Source organism: Opisthocomus hoazin, chromosome W (genome assembly GCF_030867145.1).
Source record: "Opisthocomus hoazin isolate bOpiHoa1 chromosome W, bOpiHoa1.hap1, whole genome shotgun sequence".
In the NCBI taxonomy this organism is placed as follows: domain Eukaryota; kingdom Metazoa; phylum Chordata; class Aves; order Opisthocomiformes; family Opisthocomidae; genus Opisthocomus; species Opisthocomus hoazin.
The window spans coordinates 44,215,150-44,242,589 of NC_134453.1; the positions used below are offsets into that span (position 1 = coordinate 44,215,150).

The 27,440-nt window shown below is 38.8% G+C and overlaps 1 protein-coding gene across 3 annotated transcripts in view; it reads left to right on the forward strand.

Annotated features, from left to right (window-relative positions):
- Positions 1 to 27,440, forward strand: part of LOC142365452 (kinesin-like protein KIF2A) — a 134,367-nt gene that overhangs the window by 100,979 nt on the left and 5,948 nt on the right. The window contains exons 10-20 of one of the 3 annotated variants that reach the window (XM_075446283.1): positions 3,881 to 3,971; positions 4,120 to 4,183; positions 4,601 to 4,692; positions 4,933 to 5,075; positions 5,753 to 5,957; positions 10,369 to 10,479; positions 16,669 to 16,736; positions 18,758 to 18,871; positions 19,994 to 20,144; positions 21,751 to 21,852; positions 24,162 to 24,297. In XM_075446283.1, coding sequence (XP_075302398.1) covers positions 3,881 to 3,971; positions 4,120 to 4,183; positions 4,601 to 4,692; positions 4,933 to 5,075; positions 5,753 to 5,957; positions 10,369 to 10,479; positions 16,669 to 16,736; positions 18,758 to 18,871; positions 19,994 to 20,144; positions 21,751 to 21,852; positions 24,162 to 24,297 — 1,277 coding nt within the window. The remainder of the gene's footprint in view (positions 1 to 3,880; positions 3,972 to 4,119; positions 4,184 to 4,600; positions 4,693 to 4,932; positions 5,076 to 5,752; positions 5,958 to 10,368; positions 10,480 to 16,668; positions 16,737 to 18,757; positions 18,872 to 19,993; positions 20,145 to 21,750; positions 21,853 to 24,161; positions 24,298 to 27,440) is intronic. The other 2 variants (XM_075446284.1, XM_075446285.1) reach the window with 2 other exon arrangements.

A 27,440-nucleotide genomic window follows, 5' to 3' on the forward strand; every position in this document is an offset into this window, starting at 1 on the left:
TACCGATGGGCTCGTGACCGGGGTGTGGACTTGACCATGGACACCATCACACAGGTTATCCATGACTGTGAAACATGCGCTGCAATCAAGCAAGCCAAGCGGGTAAAGCCTCATTGGTATGGAGGACGATGGTTAAAATATAAATATGGGGAGGCTTGGCAGATTGACTACATCACACTGCCACAAACCCGCCAAGGCAAGAGCTATGTACTCACAATGGTGGAGGTCACCACCGGATGGCTGGAAACCTACCCTGTAACCCCATGCCGCCACCCGGAATACCATCCTGCACCTTGAAAAGCAAGTCCTGTGGCGACATGGCACTCCCGAAAGAATTGAGTCGGACAATGGGACTCACTTTCGCAACAGCCTCATAGACACCTGGGCCAAAGAACACGGTATTGAGTGGGTGTATCACATCCCCTGCCATGCACCAGCCTCTGGAAAGATCGAGCGGTACAATGGGCTGCTAAAAACCACTTTGAGGGCAATGGGGGGTGGGACACTTTCAAAAACTGGGATATTCATTTAGCAAAGGCCACCTGGTTGGTTAACACCAGAGGGTCCACCAACCGGGCTGGTCCTGCCCAGTCAAAACCTCAGCGCCCTGTAGAATGGGAAGAAGTCCCTGTAGTGCACATGCGGAACATGTTAGGGAAGACAGTTTGGGTTACTCCTGCCTCAGGCAAAGGCAAGCCCGTCCGCGGGATTGCTTTTGCTCAAGGACCTGGGTGTACCTGGTGGGTAATGCGGAAGGATGGGGAAGTCCGATATGTACCTCATGGGGACTTAATTTTGGGCGAGAATAGTCAATAAATAAATTGTATAAAGTTAATTGTTGAATAACCCTGTCACTGTCTGTTATCACTGTTATAATTGTTATATTTTGTACCAGTAGTAGCATAGTAAGAATCGTCCAGATTAAAGAAGGATGGACTTTTTCAATGAAAACCTAGCAGAGCACAGCGATGATGGAACTGGACCTGGTTTTCAACAACTGGCACCCAGCAACTTCATCAAGATCAACATCTCCTGCAGAGTGTGGGCACGGGCCGCACCAGATACATCAGCCGTGAGCTCCGGATGCAGCAAGTGACCGCCCATCACCACACATCACCTCTCCTGCCACGGAAGACCATTACGACAGACGGAGCCTGAAGTCATGGATTAAATGAACTCAACGGACACTTCAGAGTGATGATCCATAGACTAAAGGAATGATATCTGGAGACAGGAGAAGTGGTGGTGATCAACTGGACAATGGGGGACCTGGACATGACGTAGATGGTATGGAATAAGGGGTGGATAATGTCCTGGGTTTGGCCAGGACAGGGTTAATTTTCACCAGACTCCAGGAAGGGGCACAGCCGGGGGGTGGGGGCTGACCCCACCTGGCCAAACAGAGCCCGGTATTCCATACCATGTGACGTCACGCTGGGTTCCGGTGGGGGGGAGCTGGGGGCGGGAACTCTCTCGTGGCTCGGGAGTGTGCGGCGCCGGTGCGGTCTGAGAGAGCGGGTCTGTTTTTGTCGTGTTTTCTCCTTATCTGTATCGTTGTTGTTCTTGTTCCCTCTGTTTGCTGTTCTGTTAAACTGCCCTTATCCCAACCCACCAGTTTTCTGCCTGTTTTCTTTCCATTCTCCTCCGCACCGCGGCAGGGGGAGGGGCGGCCGCGTGGCGCTTTTGTTGCCGGCGGCAGCCGAAACCAAGACAACACTAATGAAAGACTTCTAAACAGCAAAGATGCGTCCTTGGAAATTTCTGTCTCTTAATGATTGTCTACTGGTAGCATCTTTTCTTTCTTGTTACTGAAGAGCTGTTGGAGAGTGATCTAGCTGGCGAGATGTGCCTCTTGCAATAGTTTTCCTCCTGCTTAACAACCAGTTCTTGTCATCTCCCTCTTTCCTGTTATTTGTCTTTGTGAGCATAGTTTTTAAATGTGAGGGCTGGTTTTGACATACAATGTTATCTTTTTGTACTGAGTTTCTTCTGGACAATTTTTATTAGTTACATAATTAATAGTAATGTGGGAAAATATTGAAAGAAGCTTGTATTCATACTAAAACAGTAAATCTCTAGTGTGTGTAGCAGTACAGACTTTTTCCTTCTCCCTCATATGGCACAATAAATATTATTACGTGAAGGATAATCTGCTTCAAGGCCTCCTGTAGTAACACAATTCAGAAGAACATAGCTATCATCGTCGGCTCTCACCAGAACTATCAAGGTCACAGTGGGGAAAAAAAAAAAGTATGACAAGTTACTCCAGTTTTCTTCAGTATGCTAAAATTACTCACTATATTTCTGTACTGAAAAACATTCTTGAGAAATGTACTACTCATTTTTATTATTATTTTGCTTAAGTTGTATTATAAGTATTTTTGAATCCATGAGCTGCAACACTGAGTTGCAAGTTTTCTTTAGTATTAAAAAACATGCACTAGTGTGAATGGGTATGACTTCTGAATTTTAAAGGAGAATCAGAGTTTTTATTTCTGAAATATCAAGATTGCAAATAGAGGCTCTACTAGAAGGAAAGTTGAACTGTTTTGGTGTAATACCATTTCGAGATGTATAATGCTTTACAAAAACTTTTCTAGATGTTTGTATTTTGCCTTATTTTAAAATGCATATAATTAAGTCCCTTTTTTATAAAACAGCAAAATAAATAATTTCAAACTCATTTAAACAGAGATAATGGAATGTGCTTCTTAGGTGGATAGGTTTCTTGAAATTTATATTTTAAATATAAAAAGAACAAACACAGAAATATGGGAATATCGCCTTGAGGACAAAAGAAGTATATGTTTGGAGGAAGCAAAAAAGAAAGACTAAGGCTGATCAGGAATCATCTGGTACATTTTTGATGAAAATTGATGATTCAGTTAAACTTATATTTTTGCATAACCCTTGGTTGCTGAATGGCTCGGTCTTACCCATATTATTTTTCTAAGTGATCTTGTGCTTGTTCCAAAGTGGAATGAAAGGAGGTTGTAACACCTCAGTGTTTCTGTAAACAATCATTCTTGTTTCTGTCCCTAAACATACTTTATGTATAAACACCTGGGAAAAGTTTAGAAAGAGAGACTGTTGCAGAGAGACTCTTACCTCCATCACCTAGTGGAGGTAACCCTCCGTAAGGTTACCCTTTGCTTTTGGAGTTTTTAATGAAGTAATGGTGACAAGCAGCTGAAGTAGGAGCAACAACTCTACATTTTTTAAAGTAAAAATTAATTCTCTAAAACAGAAAAATGATACTTTGGAGAATATTTTTGACACATCAAATAATACTTAAGGGATAACTGGATTTTTCCATTCTGATGAGCTTGGGTATATATTTTCTTGAGCCTTTTCTTAGCATAACTATGCTCTCAAAATATTAAGATGTTCAATGTTGTTTTGGCCACCTGTCTTCTAAACTTAATCTTGGAAGCTGTTTTAGGGAAAAAAAAAACAAAACCAAAACTATAGTGGAATTTTTGTATTAGCAAAATCTAAGTATTTATCTGCTGCACTATCCTACTTCCATATCTTCTAATGCTGCCTCCTTTAGGGAGCTCCAAAATCCATGTAATAAGCTGTGCTGTGTTGCATCATTAAAACAAGGAATTAATTTTTTCTCAGGGTTTGAAGGAGGATAATATTGTTGTAAAATAAGTGGGAGACACCTTGTAGCTTTTGTTTAATTGTTTAGGATATTTTAATGCCTTAGAGCTGGTAGCCTCTTTAGTTCAGGAATTAATGTGGAGATGTCCTTTGGCCTCTTAAAGTACAGAATCAGTTTTGTCACTTCTGGCCTTAAAATTTATAGTGTCCTTGTAGTAGTGTGGCTTCTTAAAGTAATGAAGTTTCTTAAGTACAGTTGTTTTTTGCATTTAAGGTTTACAGCTCGACCATTAGTGGAGACCATATTTGAAAGGGGAATGGCCACTTGTTTTGCATATGGACAGACAGGCAGTGGAAAAACCCATGTAAGTATTTCCTCTACATGTCAGCAATACACTTCTTTTTATGTACGATACACTTCAATAAATTCTAATAAGTAACAGATATGTAAGTTACAGTTCTGTGATCTTTATAGTGTATTTTTGGTCGTCTTTGTTTTTTTTTTAAATTTAGACTATGGGTGGTGACTTTTCAGGAAAGAACCAAGATTGTTCTAAAGGAATATATGCACTTGCAGGTGAGACTATTGTTCTGTTGGCTTTTTGCAAATTAGTTGAGGTCAATACATTTCTATTCCCTCTCATACAAACATACAGGTCTACATATTTTGCATTGCAGTGGAGCTTTAGTAACATAAAAAATAGTTCCTAGGTGTGCAGTCTTTACACAGTAAAGTGAATATATATATATAGATAACTTCAAAAACGTAAGAAATATAACTGATGATTGACTTTACAATTTTGGGGTCTTCTGCATCTTCCAATGTAATGTGGCAGTTTAAACTGCAGTGTTTTTTTATTTGATTGACTGACCCTATCTGTTACACTTGCAAAATAGGACAGATGCTGTAAAATAGACTGTTATGCATTAATGAGTCTTCACTAAATGAAAATACATGACTAGATTTATTTTTATTTTGGAAATGTGTTCACAGCTCGAGATGTCTTTTTAATGCTAAAGAAGCCAAACTATAAGAAGTTAGAACTTCAAGTATATGCAACATTTTTTGAGATCTACAGTGGTAAGGTAAGTACCTAATCTTTTCCTGAGGAAGGTGAAATTTCTCTTTCACAAACAAGATTGTGAGCTTGTCACATAAAAGATTTTTTTCCTTTTTGTACTGAAAGCTTTATTTCAAATAATTCTTTACACTTCCCTTCCAATCATATTTGTGCATGGAATGCTTTGCATATTTTGATATGAGATTTGAAGCAAAAATGTCTTTTAAAGCTTCTCTTTAACTGTTCTGTTCCCCCCTCCCCTAAGGTTTTTGACTTGTTGAACAGGAAGACAAAATTAAGAGTGTTAGAAGATGGTAAACAGCAAGTCCAGGTGGTAGGATTACAGGAACGGGAAGTCAAATGTGTTGAAGATGTTCTTAAGCTTATTGAAATCGGCAACAGCTGCAGGTATCTCCCATAGCTTCCACCAATTTTTCATTGTAAATTAAAGAATCGGAACAAGGTTTTTTTCTGTGTCTCTTCATAGTGACAGCTTTTTAATATACAGTGGTATTTTTGGTAATGTTGGCTGCAAGTAAGGAATCTGCCTATCTTTTGAATAAAGATAGTTTAGAGTTTCTCCCCTAGAGAGAAATACAAACTTTTTTTTCTACAGGATGTGAATTGCATGCATTATGTAACCAATTTACTGACTTAAATTCACATCTTTTATAATCTGGAATATTACCATATTATTCAGTTCTGAAAGGCCTTGATATGTAGTGACAGAAGTTAAGTATAAAATTTTTATTTTTTGTTAAGATCCAGTTTTATTGTTTTTAAAATTAACCTTGGGTGTAGACTGCTGCCTGATCAGGCATTTTACATGTAAGCTCTTTGATAGTCTGAAATCTTTGGAGATCTGATTATTCTTGCTTTTAAGAGGGAAAGTAAAATGTTGCTAATCTTCCATTTCTGTTTGAAGAATTGGAAAAATAGGTATAATTATACTATGTACATCAAATTATTATTAAGGTAGATACAGGACTCTGCCCTGAATAAACTAACGTTCAGAGGGTAGTGTGTTTAACATGTATGGTCCTTCGCCTGTTCATATGTCCTTCCTTTCTTTCCTTTTGTTAAAGGACATCTGGCCAGACATCTGCAAATGCACACTCATCTCGAAGCCATGCAGTGTTTCAGATTATTCTCAGAAGGAAAGGGAAATTGCATGGTAAATTTTCTCTGATTGATTTGGCTGGCAATGAAAGAGGAGCAGATACTTCCAGTGCAGATAGGCAGACGCGATTGGAAGGTGCGGAAATTAACAAGAGCCTTTTAGCACTCAAGGTAACCGAAATGTTTCCATTGCCTTTGAGTAGGTGGAAGCCTTCTACATATAATAGCAATGACTATTAAAATGAGTGTTTTTGCAGGCTTTGCTTGTATACATTGTCTACTGATGTGACAGGTAAAATAACATATTGATTTTTCCTTTAAATGCCTGAAGAAACACTTGGTAATTACCAAGTAGAAACATTGCAGAAACATTGTGCTATCAACTTTCATGTAGCTAAAAAAAAAAAAAAACAAACACAAAAATCCCCAATAGTTGAATTTGAACACTTTGCTGATATACTCCTAAAATGGGAGGTACCCAAGGTCTGAAATACTAACTGGAAATACTCTTACTGATCTCAGTACATTTTTTTTTTAAGAAAAGGTAAAAAATAGAGTTACATTTATGACAGATTTATTTACCGCTGTTAATTAATTAACTAAAGAAGAAAACAACACAACATCACTATATCCAGAAAGAATTGACAGATCAATTAAAATAACCCTTGAAAGTTGGAATCCATTTTTGACTACTCTTTATAGCAAATTGTCTGATAGAATCACTTTTCAGATTTTCATACATTAATCCAGAACACATCAAGAGAGCTAAAAACTATTATTTAAATATTCAAATGCTTTTTTTGTTTGTTTGTTTTATAATGCTCAAAAGACGTTCAGTCTAAATAGGGAGTTATTTTTTGGTCTCAGTTGGTGAAGCAGTAGTTTTGAATGGCCCAGAACTTATCTCTGTTATTGGTTAGCTTTGCTTAGGTTTACTACTCTCTGCACCAGCACTGTGGTTTTATATAAATAATCTAAACCAAAAAATCACTGTGATATTGATTATTTTTTTGCGAGCGACGGAGGAAAACAGGCAGACGACTCAATATGAGTGATAAGGCACTGAATCCGTTTATTGTCCAGATAGCTCTCCTTTTATCCTGTTAGTTTTAATTATGCCTACTAGTCAAGCAGTAACTGGCCATAGCTCTAAAGGTTACATTTACATAGTCCTCCTACTTGCGGTTATTTTGCGGTTACAGCTGCAGCTGGCTTTCTCTTCTGAAATCCTGTTTACGCGCTGCTGGGAACTTCCAGACCCGTCAAGGACACAGTGTCCTTGACGGGCGCCCGCGGCCTAGTCATGCTAAGCTCTCTAGGCTCTGCTCGTACAACTGTTCCATGGAGTCATGGCCTCTCTCCTTTAGCCAATTCCCAACATTTTTTGATCCCAGTATAAACTCAGGAGAAGACTTGTATCAAACTCTAAGCAGATCTCACAAAAAACCACAAAATTGTAACATGTCATTACCAAATTGTATGTCGTGTTGAAAAATCGGAAGCAGCAGTTCCAAAACCATGGCCTGTTTTGATTTAGTATCAAAATAAATAATGCAAACAGCATTGTGTTGACGTTATCACTTGTTTCCAAATGTAATTGAATAAAGCTGTTTAGTTTTTGATTTTTTTAGTTTACTTGATGATTTTACACTGGCTAGTGCCTTCAGTGCAATACCCATACAACATACTTAGTTCATTTCCATACAACTTGTCTTTTTATAGTGAAAGGCTCTGCTGCTGGTGGTGGTTGTGATCTAAATTATATGGGGAAAGGGAAATAAAAATAAGTGGAAGTCTTGCAGAGGTCTAAACAGCGTTACAAGACAACATAAATGTTTCTCAATGATATGTTAGTTTTCGATTTTTCATCTATCCCAAAAAACATCACATAGCTTTTTCCATTTGTATTCAAGACCCTTGAAGTTATTGTCAAGTTTGAATTAAACTAGTATGTTCTGAGGAGTGTTTTTTGGTGCTAATCCAAGAGTTTCTATTTGCATGTGGATGTCAGTCCTGTCTTAACCTGTTCACATTTTTGGTACAGGAAATTATTTCTGTAATGTCTCTACATGGAAGTAGAGCTGTCATTTTGTTACCTGGTTTTCTGAGCCATGATGAAAAACAAAAGTAGTTAAAAACTCCATTAATTTAGAAGCTGGCAGTGTCCTGTAATCCTTTTACTATTAAGGAGACAATCCAATTCTAATTTTTCAAGAGTGAGCAAACTAAAAATCATGATAGTAAATTAAAATATTTTAATTAAACTTGTTAGTTGCCATATCAGTAATTTAACATACACATTTGTTACTGCTATTATTTTGTAATATCACTTGTTGCAAATCTGTTGCCCCTCTTCCTGTCTAATCTGCTTTTCTCCTTATGTAAGTATAATAGTAATGTACAAACAAATTAAAAAACTTCAAGGAATGCACTGCCTTGCTCACCTATAAGTATTGCATCCTTTTCAGCATTTTCATGTCAAAATCACATTCAACAAGCTTCAGTCTTTCTGTTTATCCAAGCTGTGTCCATTCTATAAAATTCAGCTGGTGAGTTTTTAAATAATTACTTTAGTTAGAGCCAACTTGCCCTTGTGTTTTTTCTGTTCTGTATCATGGAAGTTTTTTTCTGAGCCTGTTTAGTTCTGGTTTATGTTTCACAGTTGCAGTGCTTTCTTGGTTTATCATCCCACAGTTTCTAGCCTGGCTTTTGGAAGAAGCTGTTTCTAGGAAATTTCAAAAGGCCACAAGGATATGGCTGCAGCTGGAGAATTAGCTGAACTACTGTAGAACTATTCATTTAACGCAAAAGCCATTCCATCTGTTAGTCCTGCTAAAAACAAAGCTATAATATTGTCACCCTTTAAAGCGGGGCGTCAATAAACTGAGTGGCAGATGTTCTGTATTAACCCCTATCCTCCCACCAGAGAAAGGGAAAAGGAGGAAAAGGGAGAGAGACAAGTTGAATATAAAAAGTTTTACTAATAACACTAATAACACTAATAATACTAATAATAAGAGAAATAATGCAAAATATACAAAACCGATACTGAGTTTCCCGGAGTTGGGTGCCGGGGCGCTGGTGTCCCCCCAGCAGCTGCCAGACAGCACCAGGAAGTCCCGGACTGGACTCGGCAGTAGGCAGGAACTGGACTTAGGAATGGACAGATAGGAATCTGTATCAGGATCGCAGGCAGGACAAGGAGCAGGGTACTCTTCAGAAGCCGGCCATGGACCAAGAGAGTGAGACCCTCATGATCCCCCAGCTTTAAACTGAGTATGACGTGCATGGCATGAAATATCTCATTGGTCAATATCGGGTCACCTGTCCACCCCTCCCTGCAAGTGTGACCCTTTATGACTCCTCACTTGCGGGGCCTAAGAGGTCTATCAGTGACCTTGGCTGCTATGGTAATAATTACAAACATGGGCCTTTTTCTGCCTTCCATTCCTACCATTAGTTCAGTATAACTATAAACATTAGGTGTTATCAGCTCTGGAGCGGACAGTGTCTGTAAAATATGCAGCCAGCTTCAGAAAAATGCAATTACTTAGAAGAACTTATCTGTAGGAAAGATTCACTAAAATAAAATCGGTTCTGTTTTAACCAAAACCAGGACAAATATGAAAAGATTTTGATGTACGGTTGTTTGAAGAAATTCTGTGTGTAAATATGTTAAAACTGTACCAAGGAAGCCCTGAATCTGAAGAGATGACTGTACACAAAGTAGTAAGGCAAAGCCAGAAACTGGAATTAATGATCAAAATATGACAAGAACAAAACATAAATTTACATTTAAACTTTCTTTCTGTAAGAAGTAATTTATTAGCTGATGTTACAACTGAGTGGGCAGAATTCATGTTTAGATAAGTGCGATCTTGGTTTGCACTGTTGTACTTAGTTGCTGCTGTAACTTCTATAGTAATTTCTTAATATTTACTTCTGTATAGTATTTCTCTCTGGAACTCTCCAACCAATTGCAAGTATTAATTTAGCCCCAACAACATTTTAAAACAGGGAATGACTTACATTTTCAAGTGTCTTCCAATATTGAGTACATCAGTACAGAGCTATACTTACTAGGTTTGTGACCTGTGGAAGCTTTCACAAAGTTTGGGCACCAGTGTTTTCTTCTGAGCTGTAAAGAGTCAGTGGTAGAGCCAGAATCAAAGCTACTGCTTTTAACTGATAGAGTGAACACGAGTCACTGTCCACGCTGCTTCTGTTGGCAGAGGCTGTAGATCATTCAGATTTTTGCAGCTCATAATCAGAAATGGCTGTTAGTCTGGAGATTTAACATCAACACTGAATTTGTTGTTGTTGTTGTTGTTGGATACTATATTTGGATGAGATTCAGTTTTTAGCCTCCTAAGTCTTTTTTAAGTTCCTACCTCTCTACTGATCTTAATGAGAGATAAAAGCCTAACATTTCTTGAATTCAAGCTTTAATAGTAAATTTTGATGATATCTTAGAGGACAGCAACATAACTAAGGCATATATTTTCTGATTTTGAATTGCATTTGTATTATGTATTTTTGATTAACATGCATTGAATAAGTATAAACCTGTTTCTTCTTTCAGGAGTGCATTAGAGCCTTGGGCCGAAATAAACCTCATACACCATTCAGAGCAAGTAAACTCACTCAGGTGCTAAGAGATTCATTCATAGGAGAAAACTCCCGTACCTGTATGGTAAGTTTGTTTAGTTAACTGTATGTTTTAACAATTACAAAGAGAAAAGAAGCTGGGAATTTAGGATCTTATGTTCAGAACTGGTCACTTGCTACTGGCAATGTGTTAGATAAGTTTATACGTTAACTGGTATTATATTTGGAGCGAGTCTTTCAGCAGAGACATTTCAGATAACTTGCTCCCTTCTCACTTTTTATTTGCCTTTCTTATTGCTTGTTCTAATTTCTAGCTAGGCACATAGCTAGAAGCACTTTAGGGTGAGGGGTTTTTTTGTTTGATTGTTTGTTTGTTTTTAATAATGTCTTAATTATATGAGAGTAGTGTTTATTGAATCAGAATTTTGGAAAAGGTAGTGTAGACTGGAAGTATAGTGGTGAGTTATGATTTTTAAATAACAAAGGCAAATTTAGAATTGGTGTCAAAGGCATCAGAATATGCTCTAGGCTGTTGAGGGGATAAGTAGTTGGGATAGATGGGATGAATAGTTGTGTACTGTATAAATGCGAATTTGCATCAATCTGAAAAATAGAATTCTTCTGTCAGATGGTGGAAAGGACAGATAAAAGCACAGGTGTCCAGTGTTTTATTTGTGCATCCTTAACGTTTCTCCTTATGGAAATGCAAACTCTCTGCAGTGGATGCAGACTGTTAGGCTTATTTGGTGTGGTGGGTTGACCTTTGGCTGGACGCCAGGTGCTTGCCAAGCCACTTTATCACTCCCCTCCTCAGCAGGACGGGGTGGGAGAAATAAGATAGAAAAGAACTCATGAGTCAAGATAAAGGCAGTTTAATAAAGCAAAAGCAAAGCCGCGTGTGGAAGCAAAGTAAAACCAAAAGATTTATTCTCTACTTCCCATCAGCAGGTGCTGTCCAGCCACTTCCTGGGAAGTAGGGCTTCAGTACACGTAGCAGTTGCTCCAGAAGACAAATGTCATAATAATGAATGATGAATGCCCTCCCTCCTCCTCTTTTCTGTCAGCTTTTATTGCTTCATAAATCCTATTCAGGATCAGAAAGCTAAACTGTGCATCTCTAGCCAATGTATCCATACTGCTGAAGAAGGTTTGGAAAGTTAGCCTGTTGGGAATTGCTCTCTGTACATAGAAGGATTAACATTTGTGAATGTTTCATGAAGTTCTTGCCATCACCCTTACCACTCCTTAAAGTGCTAACAAGCTGTCGTCATTTTGGTGAAGCTTTTTTATTTAATTATTACTCTTCTCATAGAGTTGACATAGTATTTTTTCCTGTTTAAATGCATGAGAATGCCATCGAGAATAATCCATGATCTATGGGTGTTTAATTTCTTATAAAGCTTGCATTCCTTCCTTTTATATTCAATACAGTTCTAAATTAAGGAAAAAATCTCCTCTGAAAGTGAGTGGAAATATGCTTGAATTATTTTTTATTGTCTCATTCACATAACTACAGTCACTTTATAATTAAGAATAAGAAAACCCTTTCACGGTGAGATATTGCTTTCAAAATCATTCTTCTTGTTACTTTTTCATGTAGTTTCTCAGAACTAGGACCTTTTATCACATTCTGGTTTTAGTGTTTGTTCACATGTAATTTTTATCAAGAATTTAATCAGCAGTGTTTTTTCTTAAGATACTGATGTGGGAAGAAGAGCACTTGGGTGGTTATGACTTACTCTGAATTACAGTTGAAAGGAAGGAAGGAAAGAAAAGAAACCTTGTTTGAATTGAGCTCTCGCATTTGCAACACTTGTTCCTGAAATAACTAGATGGATGCAGAAAAAAGCTGCCTGTCTAGAGATCTGACAGGTTTCTGAACAGCGTATATTGAATTGAGGGAGGTGTAGGAGATACCTTAGCCTGGAATTGCCTCCAGTCCTCCCCAGTTCCCTGGAAAGAGGAGAGGAGATTTGCACTCCAGTGGCCAAGTGGTGAGAAGAGTGGATAATAATCTGCAGCTTTACCACTCTTCCAGGTCTTCCTTTGCCTCTTTTATCAAGAAAATATATTCAGCATTCCAGTGTGGTATTTACATTTGGCTCTTTGTCAGGGTGTGCCTGGTTTGTAAGCATGTTCATGTTTAGGCTTTATACCGTGCACTGACAAAATTTTACTAATGAAATATACAGGGAAAAAAAAGGGCAAGTAATAATGATTTATAATAGCTAAAGGTGAACAATATTTTATTAAAACAAAAGAGTACTTATCCTGCAGGTACACTGACTGCTTGCTTGCAGCAGAGCCGTGTAAGTAACTGTGGTGCTTCGAACTTCTAAAAACTAATGCAAATATAGTTTAATAATGAGCAGTTTCATTTCAGGTTTCTACAGTTGACTGTGGAGAACACTGCTATGTTCTCTAGAAGAGTGTCTACTTTACATGTAGTAAATTAAAGCATAGAAGAACTTTTTAGGTACATGTCGTGGTTTAACCCGGCAGCTGGCAACTAGGACCACACAGACGCTCACTCACTCCTCCCCCCACTAGTGGGATGGGGAGGAGAATGGACAAAAAGTAAAACTTGTGAATTGAGATAAAGACAGTTTAATAAGACAACAAAGGAAATAATAATGATAATAATAATGAATATGCAAAACAAGCTATACACAATACAGTTTTTCTCACCGCCCGATGACCAATTCCATAGCCAGTCCCCAAGCAGCAATCATGGAACACAAACTCATGGATTTCACAGATTTGGCAGAACTCATGAAAAAAGTTCGAACTCATGGAAAAAAAGACAGAAGTCCCGGAAAATATCGAACTCCTGGAAAAGAGGTTCCTGCCCCCCAGCCAACCCCCATTTATAAACTGAGCATGACATCTATGGTATGGAATATTTCCATTGGCCACCTTGACCTATCTGCCTGGCTATGCTCCCTCCCAGCTCCTGCACACCTGCTCATTAGCTGAATATGGGAAACTGGAAAAAGTCCTTGATTTCTTAGCAACAACTAAAACCATCAGTTTTATCAACACTCTTCTCATACTAAATCCAAAACACAGCAGCTTCTGGGAGGAAAATTAACTCTATCCCAGCCAAAACCAGGACAGTACAATACTGTTATATACTGTTGAAGTGGGTTGACCCTGGCTGGATGCAAGGTGTCTGCCAAGCAGCTCTATCACTCCCCCTCCTCAACTGGACAGGAGAGAGAAAATATAACAAAAGGTTCATGGGTTGAGATAAGGACAGGGAGATCACTCACCAGTTACTGTCATGGGCAAAACAGACTTGACTTGGGGAAAATTAATTTATTACCAATCAAATCAGAGTAGGGTAATGAAAAAATAAAACCAAATCTTGAAAACACCTTCCCCTCACCCCTCCCTTCTTCCTGGGCTCAACTTCACTCCCAATTTCTCCACCTCCTCTCCCTGAGTGGTACAGGGGGATGAGGAAGGGGGGTTGTGGTCAGTTCATCATGCGTTGTCTCGGCCACTCCTTCCTCCTCAGTGGGAGGACTCCTCACACTCTTTCCTGGCTCCAGCATGAGGTCCCTCCCATGGGAGACAGTCCTCCACAAACTTCTCTAATGTGAGTCCTTCGCTCCAGCATGGGTCCCCCACAGGGTCACAAGTCATCATAGAATCATAGAATAGTTTGGGTTGGAAGGGTCCTTTAAAGGCCATCTAGTCCAGAAAACTTGCTCCAGTGTGGGCTCCTCTCCTCATGGGTCCACAGGCCACAGGTCCTCTCTCCTCCGCTGTTGTTTCCCTGTTTGTTTTTTTCCACCCCTTCTTAAATATGTTATCACAGAGGTGCTACCACCATTGCTGATTGGCCCAGCTTTGGCCAGTGGCAGTTCCACCTTGGAGCCAAATGGCATTGGCTCTACTGGACATGGGGGAAGCTTCTCACAGCTTCTCACAGAAACCACCCCTGTAGCTCCCCCGCTACTAAAACCTTGCCACACAAACCAAATACAACTGTACAATACTGTTATAACAAGGTAACATGTAGATAATGATAGTGTTTCCTCCAAAACATTTTAGCCTGTTACAGCCAAAATTAATTAAAGAGATTGCAACATAGAAGTATTATTCAATCGGAGAATACTATTTATTGAACATGTAAGATAATTCATCAAAATTTGACCTCTTTTAGGAAGCTGGTTTTGCTTGGCAGTGAGGAGGCATTTATTGTAAAAGGATTCCATGACAATACAAAGATTTGATCCAATGTTCTTATGTGCTATTAGAGTAAGACATTTTGCAAATACGTGATGCTTTTTCATATGGAAAGCATATAAAATGACATAGTAAAACTTGTGATTTTAACTTTCTGAGAGATTCCTGAAATGTCCTGGTGTAAAATACCTACTGGGCTTTTTCCACTTCCTTTCTGATATAATAATCTTTAAATGGGATGTTTGAGTCAAATTTCTTTTGGTAATTTCTACACTTAATTTTTATTTGACTTTGCCAGTGCTCCCTCAGTAAGTTTGCAGATGACACCAAGCTGGGTGGGAGTGTCGCTCTGCTTGAGGGTAGGAAGGCTCTGCAGAGGGATATGGACAGGCTGGATCAATGGGCTGAGGCCAACTGTGTGAGGTTCAACAAGGCCAAATACCGGGTCCTGCACTTGGGTCACAACAACACCATGCAATGCTACAGGCTTGGGAAAGAGTGGCTGGAAAGCTGCCCAGTGGAAAAGGACCTTGGGGTGTTGGTCAACAGCCAGCTGAACATGAGCCAGCAGTGTGCCCAGGTGGCCAAGAAGGCCAACAGCATCCTGGCTTGTGTCAGGAATAGTGTGGCCAGCAGGAGGAGGGAGGTGATCATGCCCCTGTACTCGGCCCTGGTGAGGCTGCACCTGGAGTACTGTGTTCTAGTTTTGGGGCCCTCAATACAAGAAAGACATTGAAGTGCTGGAGCGTGTCCAAAGAAGGGCAATGAGGCTGGTGAGGGGTCTAGAGAACAAGTCTTACAAGGATTGGCTGAGGGAGCTGGGGCTGTTTAGTCTGGAGAAGAGGAGGCTGAGGGGGGACCTTATTGCTCTCTACAACTACCTGAAAGGAGGTTGTAGTGAGGCAGGTGTTGGTCTCTTCTCCCAAGTAACCAGCGATAGGATGAGAGGCAATGGCCTCAAGTTTCATCAGGGGAGGTTTAGATTGGATATTAGGAAAAATTTCTTTACTGGAAGAGTGGTCAGGCATTGGAACAGGCTGCCCAAGGAGGTGGTGAAGTCCCCATCCCTGGAGGTGTTTAAAAAACGTGTAGATGTGGTAGCAGGCTTTTTAGACTTTCTAACACCCTCCCACCACATATTTTTCCTTTCTCCCCAGTAGGAGAAATTACTCTCAGGATTACTATCTGTGCTTTTGTACAGTTATGTCAGCAGCAGCATGAAAGAGAAGACCAGGATTATCTAATCTTCATCAGTTTCAGTCTCCTGATGCTGTGCTGCCACAAAAAATGTTAGTGTGTAGGATCATAGAGGTGTTTGTTCTGCGGGTAGTGTCTTTATGGCTCTCCCGAAAGGAGCACAGATGAAAAAATTGGACTACTGAGAGAAGCTAGGACAAATAATGATGCCACTGTTACCTGATCACAGTTATTATTTTTGCTGAGTGCTGAAAAGAAGGTGAGATATTCAGGCTATTTTATTTAACTGGAAAAGGAAAGACTTATAGATTCCAGATGTGTTTGATAATAAGTTAGCTGACAAGTATTATTTGCAGATAATGTCCAGTTCAGAAAAAAAATAAAAATATTTACTTAGGAAAATAGTTAAATACATGCTTATCTTCAATATTATTAAGTACAGTTTTGGACTATGGCCAAAATAGAACTCTCAAGTAAGTATACAGTATGTTTGAATTGAAAACAGCCTACAAAGATAGATATATATATAAAGTTTTTTGCAGGATATATTAGAATTACTTTCTACTGAGTTGCATATTTCTCTTTTTGAGGAGTCTTATTTTTTCAATTAGAATTTTGTATTTATGTTACGAAAACATGGGGAAAATTGACTGAAATGTCTACGAATTAATGCTTTAGGTATGGTTGAAAGAATTAAATTGAAGCTTTGACTTGACATCTCTCTTCTTGAGTTGTCATTGTATTAGGACAGCTGTAAATAGTAGACAGTTTTTGTAGAACAGCTCAAATGAAAGTGACGATAAAAAAAATAAAGTTAATTTTAATTCATCTATCCTTTTATCTGTACAAAGTGATTTATTAATGTGTGGCTTGTTTTCTCCAGATTGCTACGATTTCTCCAGGGATGGCATCATGTGAAAACACTCTAAATACATTGAGATACGCAAATAGGTATGGAAAATGTTATTGCTTATAGCTATACTGGCTATTGATCACTGATGTTTGGAATATTGTTGTTCCATGATGTATAATTATTTTAGGTACTTGAACAATTTTGGTGCATTTGCATTTCTTAATAAGATTAAAACCAAAATATTGATTATTGATTCAGGGTCACATTTAGTTTAATTTGTCACTTTTAAAAACCATTACAAGAGAATCAATAGAAACTGCATTTAAGCCATTATCCAGAGATGGATATAGTGTGGATTGCAAGGAATCTGGGAGATGCCCCTATTAGTTTGCCCTGCTCTGGAGGCATCACCTCTTGCACTAGGGGTAGTCAGTTTTCGTGATGATTCCCTAGGGTGTCAGCTGAAATACCTTTCTGCAACGTGATTTTTCATCCCCTTGGTGGAATTACATTCAGTTGTCAACCTGTTTCTTTTATATATATGATATATCATATCATATATAGATCTATCTCAGCTAGTTTATTCTTATGAAAATTCTGCAGTTGCTGTGGCCCAAATTTTATACTTCCCAACTTCAGGCAAATATCTGAGACTCCTAAGTAAAGAGTCAGTTAAGTTTAGGGGAGGTTTACATTAGATATTAGGAAAAATTTCTTTACTGAAAGAGTGGTCAGGCATTGGAATAGGCTGCCCAGGGAGGTGGTTGAATCTCCATCCCTGGAAGTGTTTAAAAAAACGTGTAGATGTGGCACTTCAGAATATGGTTTAGTAGAAATGGTGGTGTTGGGTGGATGGTTGGACTCGATGATCTTAGAGGTCTTTTCCAACCTGTGATTCTATGATTAATCCAACAGTGAAGAGAAATTAGCGCCTCCAGAGGCTGATGCAGCACCTCTGAGACCTGTACTGCTCTCTGAAAGTGTTCCTCTCTTCAGTGAGTGTGAAAGGAGCCTTCCCCAGCTGCAGTTCTCCTTAGTTTAATGTTTGTGGAGATGAGGTCCTGCATGTGCCTGCAGTCAGACCTGCAACCCAGAGACCTGCCCCCCCCCGCATTGCTGCACAGAACAAAGGAGGCAAACAATCTTCTAGGCCATCAGAAAGGCTGGTTTTGCCTGAAGAGGGTACCACCTAGTGTCCTGCTTGCCCCAGTAAAAGATAGGGTGGAACCACATTTGCTCTTGCTTGACTGGGCACCCCCCCCGTCCGGTTGCTAATTGGCCACAACGGGCTGCTAGGGAAGCTTACTGCCCACTCCTCTCAGTATCCGAATGTCTTTGTGTTTGGATCAAGGGAGTTAGTAGCAAATCTGTTTGGCTTGGACCAGTCTATGTGATTTCCTTCCTGGTGAGAAGGGTGCGTCTACTCCCCCGCTTACAGTAACATAACGAAGGATGTTGCACGTTCATCAAGACTCTATGTATCTTTCTATCCCTTATAGAATGTGCATTGCTGAAGTGACTCCAGAAAAAGACACTGCAAAAAAAATTAAATACCTATTTCTAGTATACTAAATCGTTGTGCTGAAACTGTTTCTTCTCCTTGGTGTTAAATTTGTATGTTGTTATGGAGTAAATGCCTACCACTGTAAAGTTGCTTCATGTGTTTTGTGTAGTATTTTAATTTTTTCTAGCAATATATCATTTTCACAGTACAATTAGCTTTTAGGTGCTGAACACCAGTGTGCACAGTGTAAGTCAGGGGGCAGTATAGAATTTAAAGTATTGTAGTGGTTTGCTATGTTAAAAGGAGCATTTTAATGGAATATAGAATGTAGAGTAAATTCTATTAACTGCACAAACTGAAATCTGGAATTACTCTTCTGAAAACATTGCTATTGTAGTCTCCTGAAAATTAGCAGCACTGGTTTTGTTCAATTTTGTTAGTGATCTGTAAGTCTATTTGCAGAAGGTTTAAGTATGTCGACACTCCTACCTTTCTTTTAATATAAAAATGTTATTGTTAAACTATTAAAAAAGAATGCTAAACAAAGAGTTGCTATTTTAGCTGTGTTTATGAGAACACTTTCTTTTAATTTGCTGCTGTATTTTGCTGCTGCAGAGTAAAGGAATTTGGAATCAGTCCTTCGGACATTCCCTTCTCACAGGGTAGTGGCAGTCGCTCTGATCTCTCTCCTTCCTATGAGTATGATGACTTTTCTCCTTCAATCACTAGGTCTACTTCATTCTATACATGGAATCTTTCTTTTTAAGTTTTCTTTTTGGCAATGTAATTTTACAGACCAACCTTTCATTAGTCCCTTTGCCTTGAGTCACACATATTTTGTTTTTATTTTGTTTGGCAGGTGATGGTTCTGCATGATCTGCGAGTATATTCCCACTATTTTGTTCACTCTCATTAAACATCCACACTCTGTATCCAGGCTTGCTAGTTTCCTTCATACATTTAAAAGAAATGGTGATGTCACCTTTGTACATTTAGTGGACGAAATCTCATAAGTCTGTGTTTAGGGCAATTTGAATATGTCTAATTAAAAAAGAAAACAATTTTAATACATGTATATTTTTAAAAATTTTCATTACTCCAAGGATGAATGAAATACAGTTTCTATTATAGTAAATATGTGCTACTTGAAAATAAAATTTCCCCTTAAAAATGAAGAATTTGTTCTAAAACTTGCTACACTTGCAAACTTTGATGTGTCTGTTTCATAAACATTCTTTTAAATAGGCTTTTTCTTGACAGAATCATTATCAATATTTTAAACTATTTTCATGCTGCTAGAGCTTAACATTTTAATAACATTTTCATGGTTGAAATTATTTTAATTAAAGGAACTATTCTGGGATACTTGGTTGCAAATTATTTTCTTCAGTATTCTTGGTGGATTTGCTTATAACAGCTACTGGGGTACTGATTGACTAATTTTTTTAAAGCACAGTTGTGTGCACAGAAAAAGAAAAATGGTCAGGTTTAGGGTGCTGAATGGACTTTTCTTTCAAATATTATTCATTGTTAAGGAGTTAATATTGGGGGTTTGGAGATTTTTGCCCTCTTAACAGTTAATGAGTAGTAAGATTTCAGTCAAAAAATGCCCCTTGCTAGGAGTTGGACTGTAATCCACCTGTAAGTAGTTGAAATTCAATGGTCCATGCTTTTTAGGAGTTGGACTAACATCTTTTTGTCACTGAAAGTACATTAAATTTGTGAAGCTGACATCATCATCCTTATTAAATGTATTAAATCGCACATAAACCCATAGAGCTTTATTTTTGGTTGTGACTTTTACAGCATGGGAAGTTACTAATTTACAAATTAAATATTTTCTGATTGTAGGGTGAAGGAGCTGATGGTTGATCCTAGTGCTGCAGGAGATATCCGTCCCATTATACACCATACTCGCAATCAGACTGATGACTTAGAGATACAGTGGGGTGTGGGGAGCTCTCCTCAGAGAGACGATCTCAAACTGCTTTGTGAACAAAATGTGAGTGGTTTACAGCATTACATGGAAAGAGATGATGATAAATACAGTGGCAGAACAAATCCAGAGTAATGTGTACTTATAACCTGTTAGCAACATCATTAAGTAGATACAGCATGCCCCTTCACCTTTTGATTGTTCATTCCCATACACAAAAAGAAAAAAGGTTCCTTGAAGGGTGAGAGGAGAATGTTTTACTTTATCTTCCTTGCTCATTAGGGCTTTTAATGTCTAGGCAGGGTCTGCTCTAGGCTCTCATGTTTTTTAGTATGCGTTTTTTCCAGTATAGCTTCATCTCTTATTAGGTAGGTAGAAGTAGCCTGGGAAATGCGTTTATTTTATTTAACACTCATGCATTTTTGACCATTACTTTCCCTGCATGCAACACCTGTTTCAAGCGAGTTTGCCTTTCTCTGCATTTAGAAATCTGTCTGCCTATTATTCCTCTTCCCAACATCCTGATTTTCATGGAGTGAAACCTCAGAGCAGTGTTTGGGAGAGAGCCACATACTGTTCCCAGGATGTCTCCCTGGGCTGCATGAGCTGGGACTGAGAGGCATCTTCTAAAGGGCATTTTTCCCTCACTGCTGATTATCAGCTCTAGTTCTGGTTCCTTAAATGTTCAACAGGGATTAAAACCTGGTTTGTGAAAATGCTGATGAAAGATTGAAAAGAAAAATCCTTACTATCCTAACTTATTTTTCTCAAGACTCTGCCTTCTCAAACACATCTTCATGGTGTTTGCTGTGTTTCTCATTTTAATAACTGGCTCTTCTTCCAGGACTCTATTTTATAAGAACATGCTAGCAATTCCTAGAGCTTCCTACTGGACAGTCCTTCCAGCCAGATATCATTTCATATCATACTTTTTTGTTGTTCATGTGGAATTCAATTAAGCTTTACAATGTGTTTTCAAAAAGATTTTTAAAACATGGTATAAGGAACCATACTGTCTTGCTAAAACAATAATTGCAGCCTACCTAGCGCTTTCCCCTTTGATTGTTAACTATTTATGTCTAAAGAAGTCCTGTTTGTCCCAGTTTGTAAATCCATGTTGTGTATTCTTCTAATGTATTAATCACTACATACTTTTTAGATTTTTCACTTTTACATTAATTCCACTTTTTTTTCCAAAGGATTAATTTAATTTTGATTTCCTGAAATGCATTGAATGCAGTTTCTGTTCTCTTTTTTGAAAATTGTTGTCCGTCTATTGTGGTATGCACAACAAAAAGTCCTGATGGAAAATGAGTTTTCTGTAGGTGTTAAAACCTACTAGAAATTAGCATTCTTCTCTTGTGACTTCCTCCTCCTACTATTTTAACTTGGGGTTTTTTTCATATGGAATATTCTGTTTTCCAGTATTCACTAGGATTAGTGGATGGAAATTTTTAATGAATATGAGTTAAATTTAATTCTGCGAACATTTTTAATTTATTGCCTTCACTCATTTCTGGAGATTTTCTTGTTAGAAGTATTAAGTTCTATTTTTGACAGGTTCTGCTTTCTGCATATTTCTTTTATGTTCTGTGATGGGATGGATCACATTCAGTATATTTGGTGTAGTCACAGTTCTTTCCAGACTAACAAGCTTAACTATTGTTTTTAGGAAGAGGAAGTTTCTCCACAGTTGTTTACTTTCCATGAAGCTGTGTCACAAATGGTAGAAATGGAAGAGCAAGTAGTAGAAGACCACAGGGCTGTCTTTCAGGTAAAAGATGGAGCTCTACTTTGTTTTATCCTAATCCAAGAATTCAGGTTTTCCCAATGAAAGTGCATACTCTTGAAGATGTAGGATACCATCTGGTCATTCTGCTGCTGTCAGAGATTTCTAAATTGTTTTATTATGCTAAGCCCATTGTCGCAAACAAATAGGAACAGATTTTAGATCCCATAACCATTAATCTTTGTCCCCATGATGAAAGAGAAGCATATTTTTCTACCATCTGAGAAATTTAGTAAAATTTTCCTTTTCTTCTCAACAAACATTCCTAAATAGACTGCATTCATTGTAAGAAAAGTTGCTGTTTTCTTTTTGCTATTTTAACTATTATTTACTGTATTTTCTGTGTTAGTCCTTTTCCAGCATTAGTGACTGTTTTTTCTAGTTGCAGGCAGCTTACTCAGATTGATCTTGAAATTTTCAATTTCACTGTCTAATCTATGCCAATATTCCTATGCCAAGGCTAGCAACTAATAGCAATGTCTCTGTATAGTAATGTCTCTATAAACACCATTTCTGTTTGGTCATCTCCAAGACACTGCGATACTCCCTCCAAGTATATCCTCTAAATATCCTTCTGTGACATCTTCCTCTGAGATACTGAGATCTAGAAGAAACAAATATATTTCTAACTGCCTGTTTTCTTCCTTTTTATAGACACATAAAGATTTTCATTTGCTATTAGTCAGGGTCTTTTGGAAGGAATACTGCCCACACAGTATAATGCTGGTCAGCACCATGGAGCCTTTTACATTCACAAAATAAATTGTAATAATGAGTTAATATTTTTCAGAAAGAAATGTGAGTTGCTTCTGTTCATAATCTTAGAGTCTTTAGGCAGGCTATCCATTTGGCACATCTACAGCAAAACATTAAATCTGTAGGGAATACACATATCTCCTCAATTTAGGTATCTAACTTAGTGGAACATTGATGTGTGTTCATGTAATACAGTAGGATGCTAAATAAGACATTTTACAACAGATGTAAAGTTTTAGTTATTATGAAACATTAGCCCTGAAGTAAAACATGCAGAAGTGTGAAAGTCTTATGCCATAGCTGTGTCCTAATGCTTGTGACTTCTGGAGACACAAGCTGCATTAGTTTAAGATGTTACTACCACTGTCTGTCCATCTGGCCTTACGCTGGAGGTTACTGCTCCTCACAGCAGTCATTAGAAGGAAATGTGTCTGAGCCTCAGCTCCCTTCATTTGTAGCATGGCTTGTTAGTTTATGCCATGAGTGGAGATGGGCTGCATCAGTACAAAATCTATAAGCTGTAACATGCAGAAGTTGTTTTCTCTCAGCTTTCTCCTGGAAGCTGCTGATTCTGGGATACAAAACATCCTATCCTAACAAAAACGTCTAAAATAGATCAATTGAATGAATCATGCTCTAGAAGTATTGGCCTTCCTTTGTTTCTTGGATATATGAGTTTACATTAGATGAGATGAATGTGAGCTCCATCTATTCCGAAAGCCAACAAAACATACATGGGGTTTGGACTATGCTTTCAATACTACTTGGACTACTGAGCACAGATGGAAAGTTTTAATTTTAGTATTTCAGGCCCAGCATGCCTAGAACTGTCAGCTGCTTTCTTTTTTTTTAAATCAAAGCATTTCCAATGGGATCAGTTCTCTTGATCACAGCTTTGCATGGTTCTGTAAGCTTTAAACTCCTGGTTGCTTTGCTGCAAGACTTTTTTTTTCTCCTTTTTTTTTTTTTTTTGTAATATTCGGAGTGCAAAGATGCCTAAGAGCTGCTTTAACCAACTTTGACAGTACCCTTATCTGTCTGGGGAGTTAGCTCATGCAATAGAGAGCTTAATATAGCTCTTCTTTTATACAGCTTCTCCCAAAAATGGTTTTGAGTATGGACAGAATTATCTTGGTTCCTTGACTGTAGTAAGGACACTGTGATTAAAGTCAGTGGCAACCAGCCCATATTTAAAATTAAAGTCTAGCTTCAAAGTTTGATACCTGCCTAGGGACATAACCATGATGTAAAGTTCTGAGTTTTGTAGCTTTACAACCACCTAATGTTCTGAATTTGAAAAGAACTGGGGTAGCTGGGGTTTATCTGTTGCTGGTATGACCACTGGAGTTAAAAAACTATGTAGAAAACATACAATTTTGATGAATTAGGATTAAGGATTCATTTTAGGATTGAAATCTGTTATAGTGAGGTGACTAGACAGTAAAAGCATGGTCATCTTGAGAAAAGGAGTAATTCAGCTCTTTGTCTTGAAACTTTGCTAATGTATTTAGTTGGGGTTTTTTTTAACTTCTATCTAGGAATCTATTAGATGGCTGGAAGATGAAAAAGCTCTTCTTGAGATGACAGAAGAAGTAGACTATGATGTGGATTCTTACGCTACTCAACTTGAAGCAATTCTAGAGCAAAAAATTGATATTCTGACTGAACTTAAAGGTAGATTGCTTTTAATCAATTTTGTGTGCATTTTCATATGCTATGGAGACTTGCAGTAATAATGAGGAGAAAAAAAAGAGTGTGGTTATGTTTTGGGGTCTTTTTTCACCTTATACTGTCCTGTAATGTTCTGTGGAAGGAACATTTATTCTGCTACCTAAGAACAAGTTCACATCTGTGTTCATTTCATCCTAGTTTAAAGGAAGAGTCTCTGCTTTACCTCCAGGAAGTATAAACTTGATCCTGCAACTTTCTTTGGTTTTCTTTTTCTCTGTTCCAAAACAATAAAGGAATGAAAAAGAAAATCCAAAAGAACTGTACGAAAAAAGAAGGTAATACAATGAGGAAAACAGAGTAGGAACTCCCAGTTCCTACTCTATTGCACTCTGTAGTGTAGCAGGGAGTCTGCTGTTGTTTTTCAGTCTCTGCTTAAGAGTAGCGTCGAGCTGCAAGTAGATTGGCTGTTAGCCTACTTTTTTCCTCAGCAGCCTTTCTGTCAGAATTTTGTCAGCCTCTCTTTGTTGAAAAACAAACTGCAGATGATTCTTAGTTCCCAAAATTGACTCTTCCACTTGTCCTCTAAAATCAGCATGTCAGCTTGGTACCTCACGGAGATGAATTTTTGATTTTAGTTTCTGTATCTATTTGGATTCCAGCAGACATGCTATACTGGTAAAAATTCAAGGATGGGGGTTTATTTTGATCTGTGTTAGAAAACTCCTTATAAGATAAAATCTTACTTTTTACTCAGTCTGCTGTAAGTTAGAATACATCAAGTGAACCACATGTGGCCTGCTTGCCTTGTAAGCATGTACTGGAACCAGCATACTTTAGCAAAGAATTAGATGTACATTCCTTTGCTTCTTATGGATGATGACTTCCTCTTCAGGAAAAGACAATTCGAGACACCAGTGAAAAATCAGTTTAGGCGACTCCCTGTTCTTCCAAAACTTATTAGATACTGCTTTTGAAACAAGATACTGGAGCTAAAGAATATCTAAGAGATCCTTGCATCTTTATAGGCAGCATGATGCATGCATAGCTTTATTGGAGGGAAGAACTCTTTAGTTAAAGATTCTTTCTCCCAGTAACTTCTATGTTATGCTCATAGCACATAATGGTCACTGAATATTTCAGCTTTTATTCCTGTCACTTTGGGACTGACTTTTTTATTCTGTCATTTTGGTTTCCTTCTTCCCATTCTTGGGCATATTACTGTGGAACGGGGGGAGAGGAATAGAAATATGAAAGGCTGCCATACTTCCTTTCTCAGGTTTCTCCCATTCTTGTGCTAGCTGTGATAAAACAAACAAATGATGCATTTATCCATTTACTTCCAAAATTTAGTCACAAATGCTTTGCACATTCATAGAAAAGTTGTCCCGCACAACATCCTTGTCTTTAAAATGGAGACACATGGATCTGATGGGTGGACCACTCTGTGGATGAAGAATTGCCTGAATAGTCACAATCAAATAGTTGTGGTCAATGGCTCGATGTCTGGGTGGAGACCAGTGACAAGTGGTGTCCTTCAGGGGTCCATATTTAACATCTTTGTTGGGGACATAGCGGAATTGAGTGCACCCTCAGCAAGTTTGCAGATGACACCAAGATGAGTGGTGTGGTTGATAGTCTAGAGGGAAGGGATGCCATCCAGAGGGACCTTGACAGGCTAGAGAGGTGGCCCAGAGCGAACCTCATGAAGTTCAACAAAGCCAAGTGCAAGGTCCTGCACCTGGGTCAGGGCAATCCCAAACATGGATGTAGGTGAGACAATGAGCGGATTGAGAGCAGCCCAGCCGAGAAGGACTTGGGGGTATTGGTGGATAAAAAATCTGAATATGAGCCACCAATGTGCACTTGCACCCCAGAAAGCCAACTGCATCCTGGGCTGCATCAAGAGAAGAGTGCCCAGCAGGTCGAGGGAGGTGATTCTGCCACTATACTCTGCTCTGGTGAGACCTCACCTGGAGTACTGTGTTCAGCTCTGGGGCCCCCAGCATTAGAAAGACATGGACCTGCTCGAGCGGGTCCAAAGGGGGGCCACAAAAATGATCAGGGGGCTGGAGCACCTCCCCTATAAGGAAAGGCTGAGAAAGTTGGGGCTGTTCAGCCTGGAGAAGAGAAGGCTCCGGGGAGACCTTATAGCAGCCTTCCGGTACCTGAAGGGGGCCTACAAGAAAGCTGGAGAGGGACTCTTTATCAGGGAGTGTAGTGATAGGACAGGGGGCAATGGCTTTAAACTGAAAGAGAGTAGATTTAAATTAGATATTAGGAAGAAATTATTAACTGCGATGGTGGTAAGGCTCTGGAACAAGTTGCCCAGAGGAGCTGTGGATGCTCCCTCCCTGGAAATGTTCAAGGCCAGGTTGGATGGGGCTTTGAGCAACCTGATCTAGTGGAAAGTATCCCTGCCCATAGCAGGGGGATTGGAACTAGATAATCGTTGTAGGTCCCTTCCGACCCAAACCATTCTATGATTCTATGAAAAATTGGAGGAGAGTAGAATATACTCTGATGGGGTATAGAATGTGCAAGAGTGACTTATTGTTCACTAAATACAATTTTGTATGTGTCTAAGGATAGTTTGGAAGCTACTGGGAAGGAAAAGGAAGTGTGTATCTCCCTGTACTCTGTAAGTTAGAAGCAGAATGTATGTGTGAATAGGTTACATGCGGTGAATTGAATCGAGTAGAACAGAATAGTTGCAGTTGGAAGGGACCTGCAACGATCATCTAGTCCAACTGCCTGGCCACTTCAGGGCTGACCAAAAGTTAAAGCATGTTATTAAGGGCATTGTCCAAATGCCTCTTAAACACTGACAGGCTTGGGGCATCGACCGCCTCTCTAGGAAGCCTGTTCCAGGGTTTGACAACACTCTTGGTAAAGAAATGCTTCCTTATGTCCAGTGTAAACCTCCCCTGACGCAGCTCTAAACCGTTCCCACATGTGGTCACTGGATACCCGGGAGAAGAGATCAACATCTCCCTCTCCACTTCCCCTCCTCAGGAAGCTGTAGAGAACAATGAGGTCACCTCTCAGCCTCTTTTTCTCCAAACTAGACAACACGAGCATCCTTAGCCCCTCCTCATAGGACATTACTTCCACCCCTTTCACCAGCTTTGTTGCCCTCCTCTGGACAC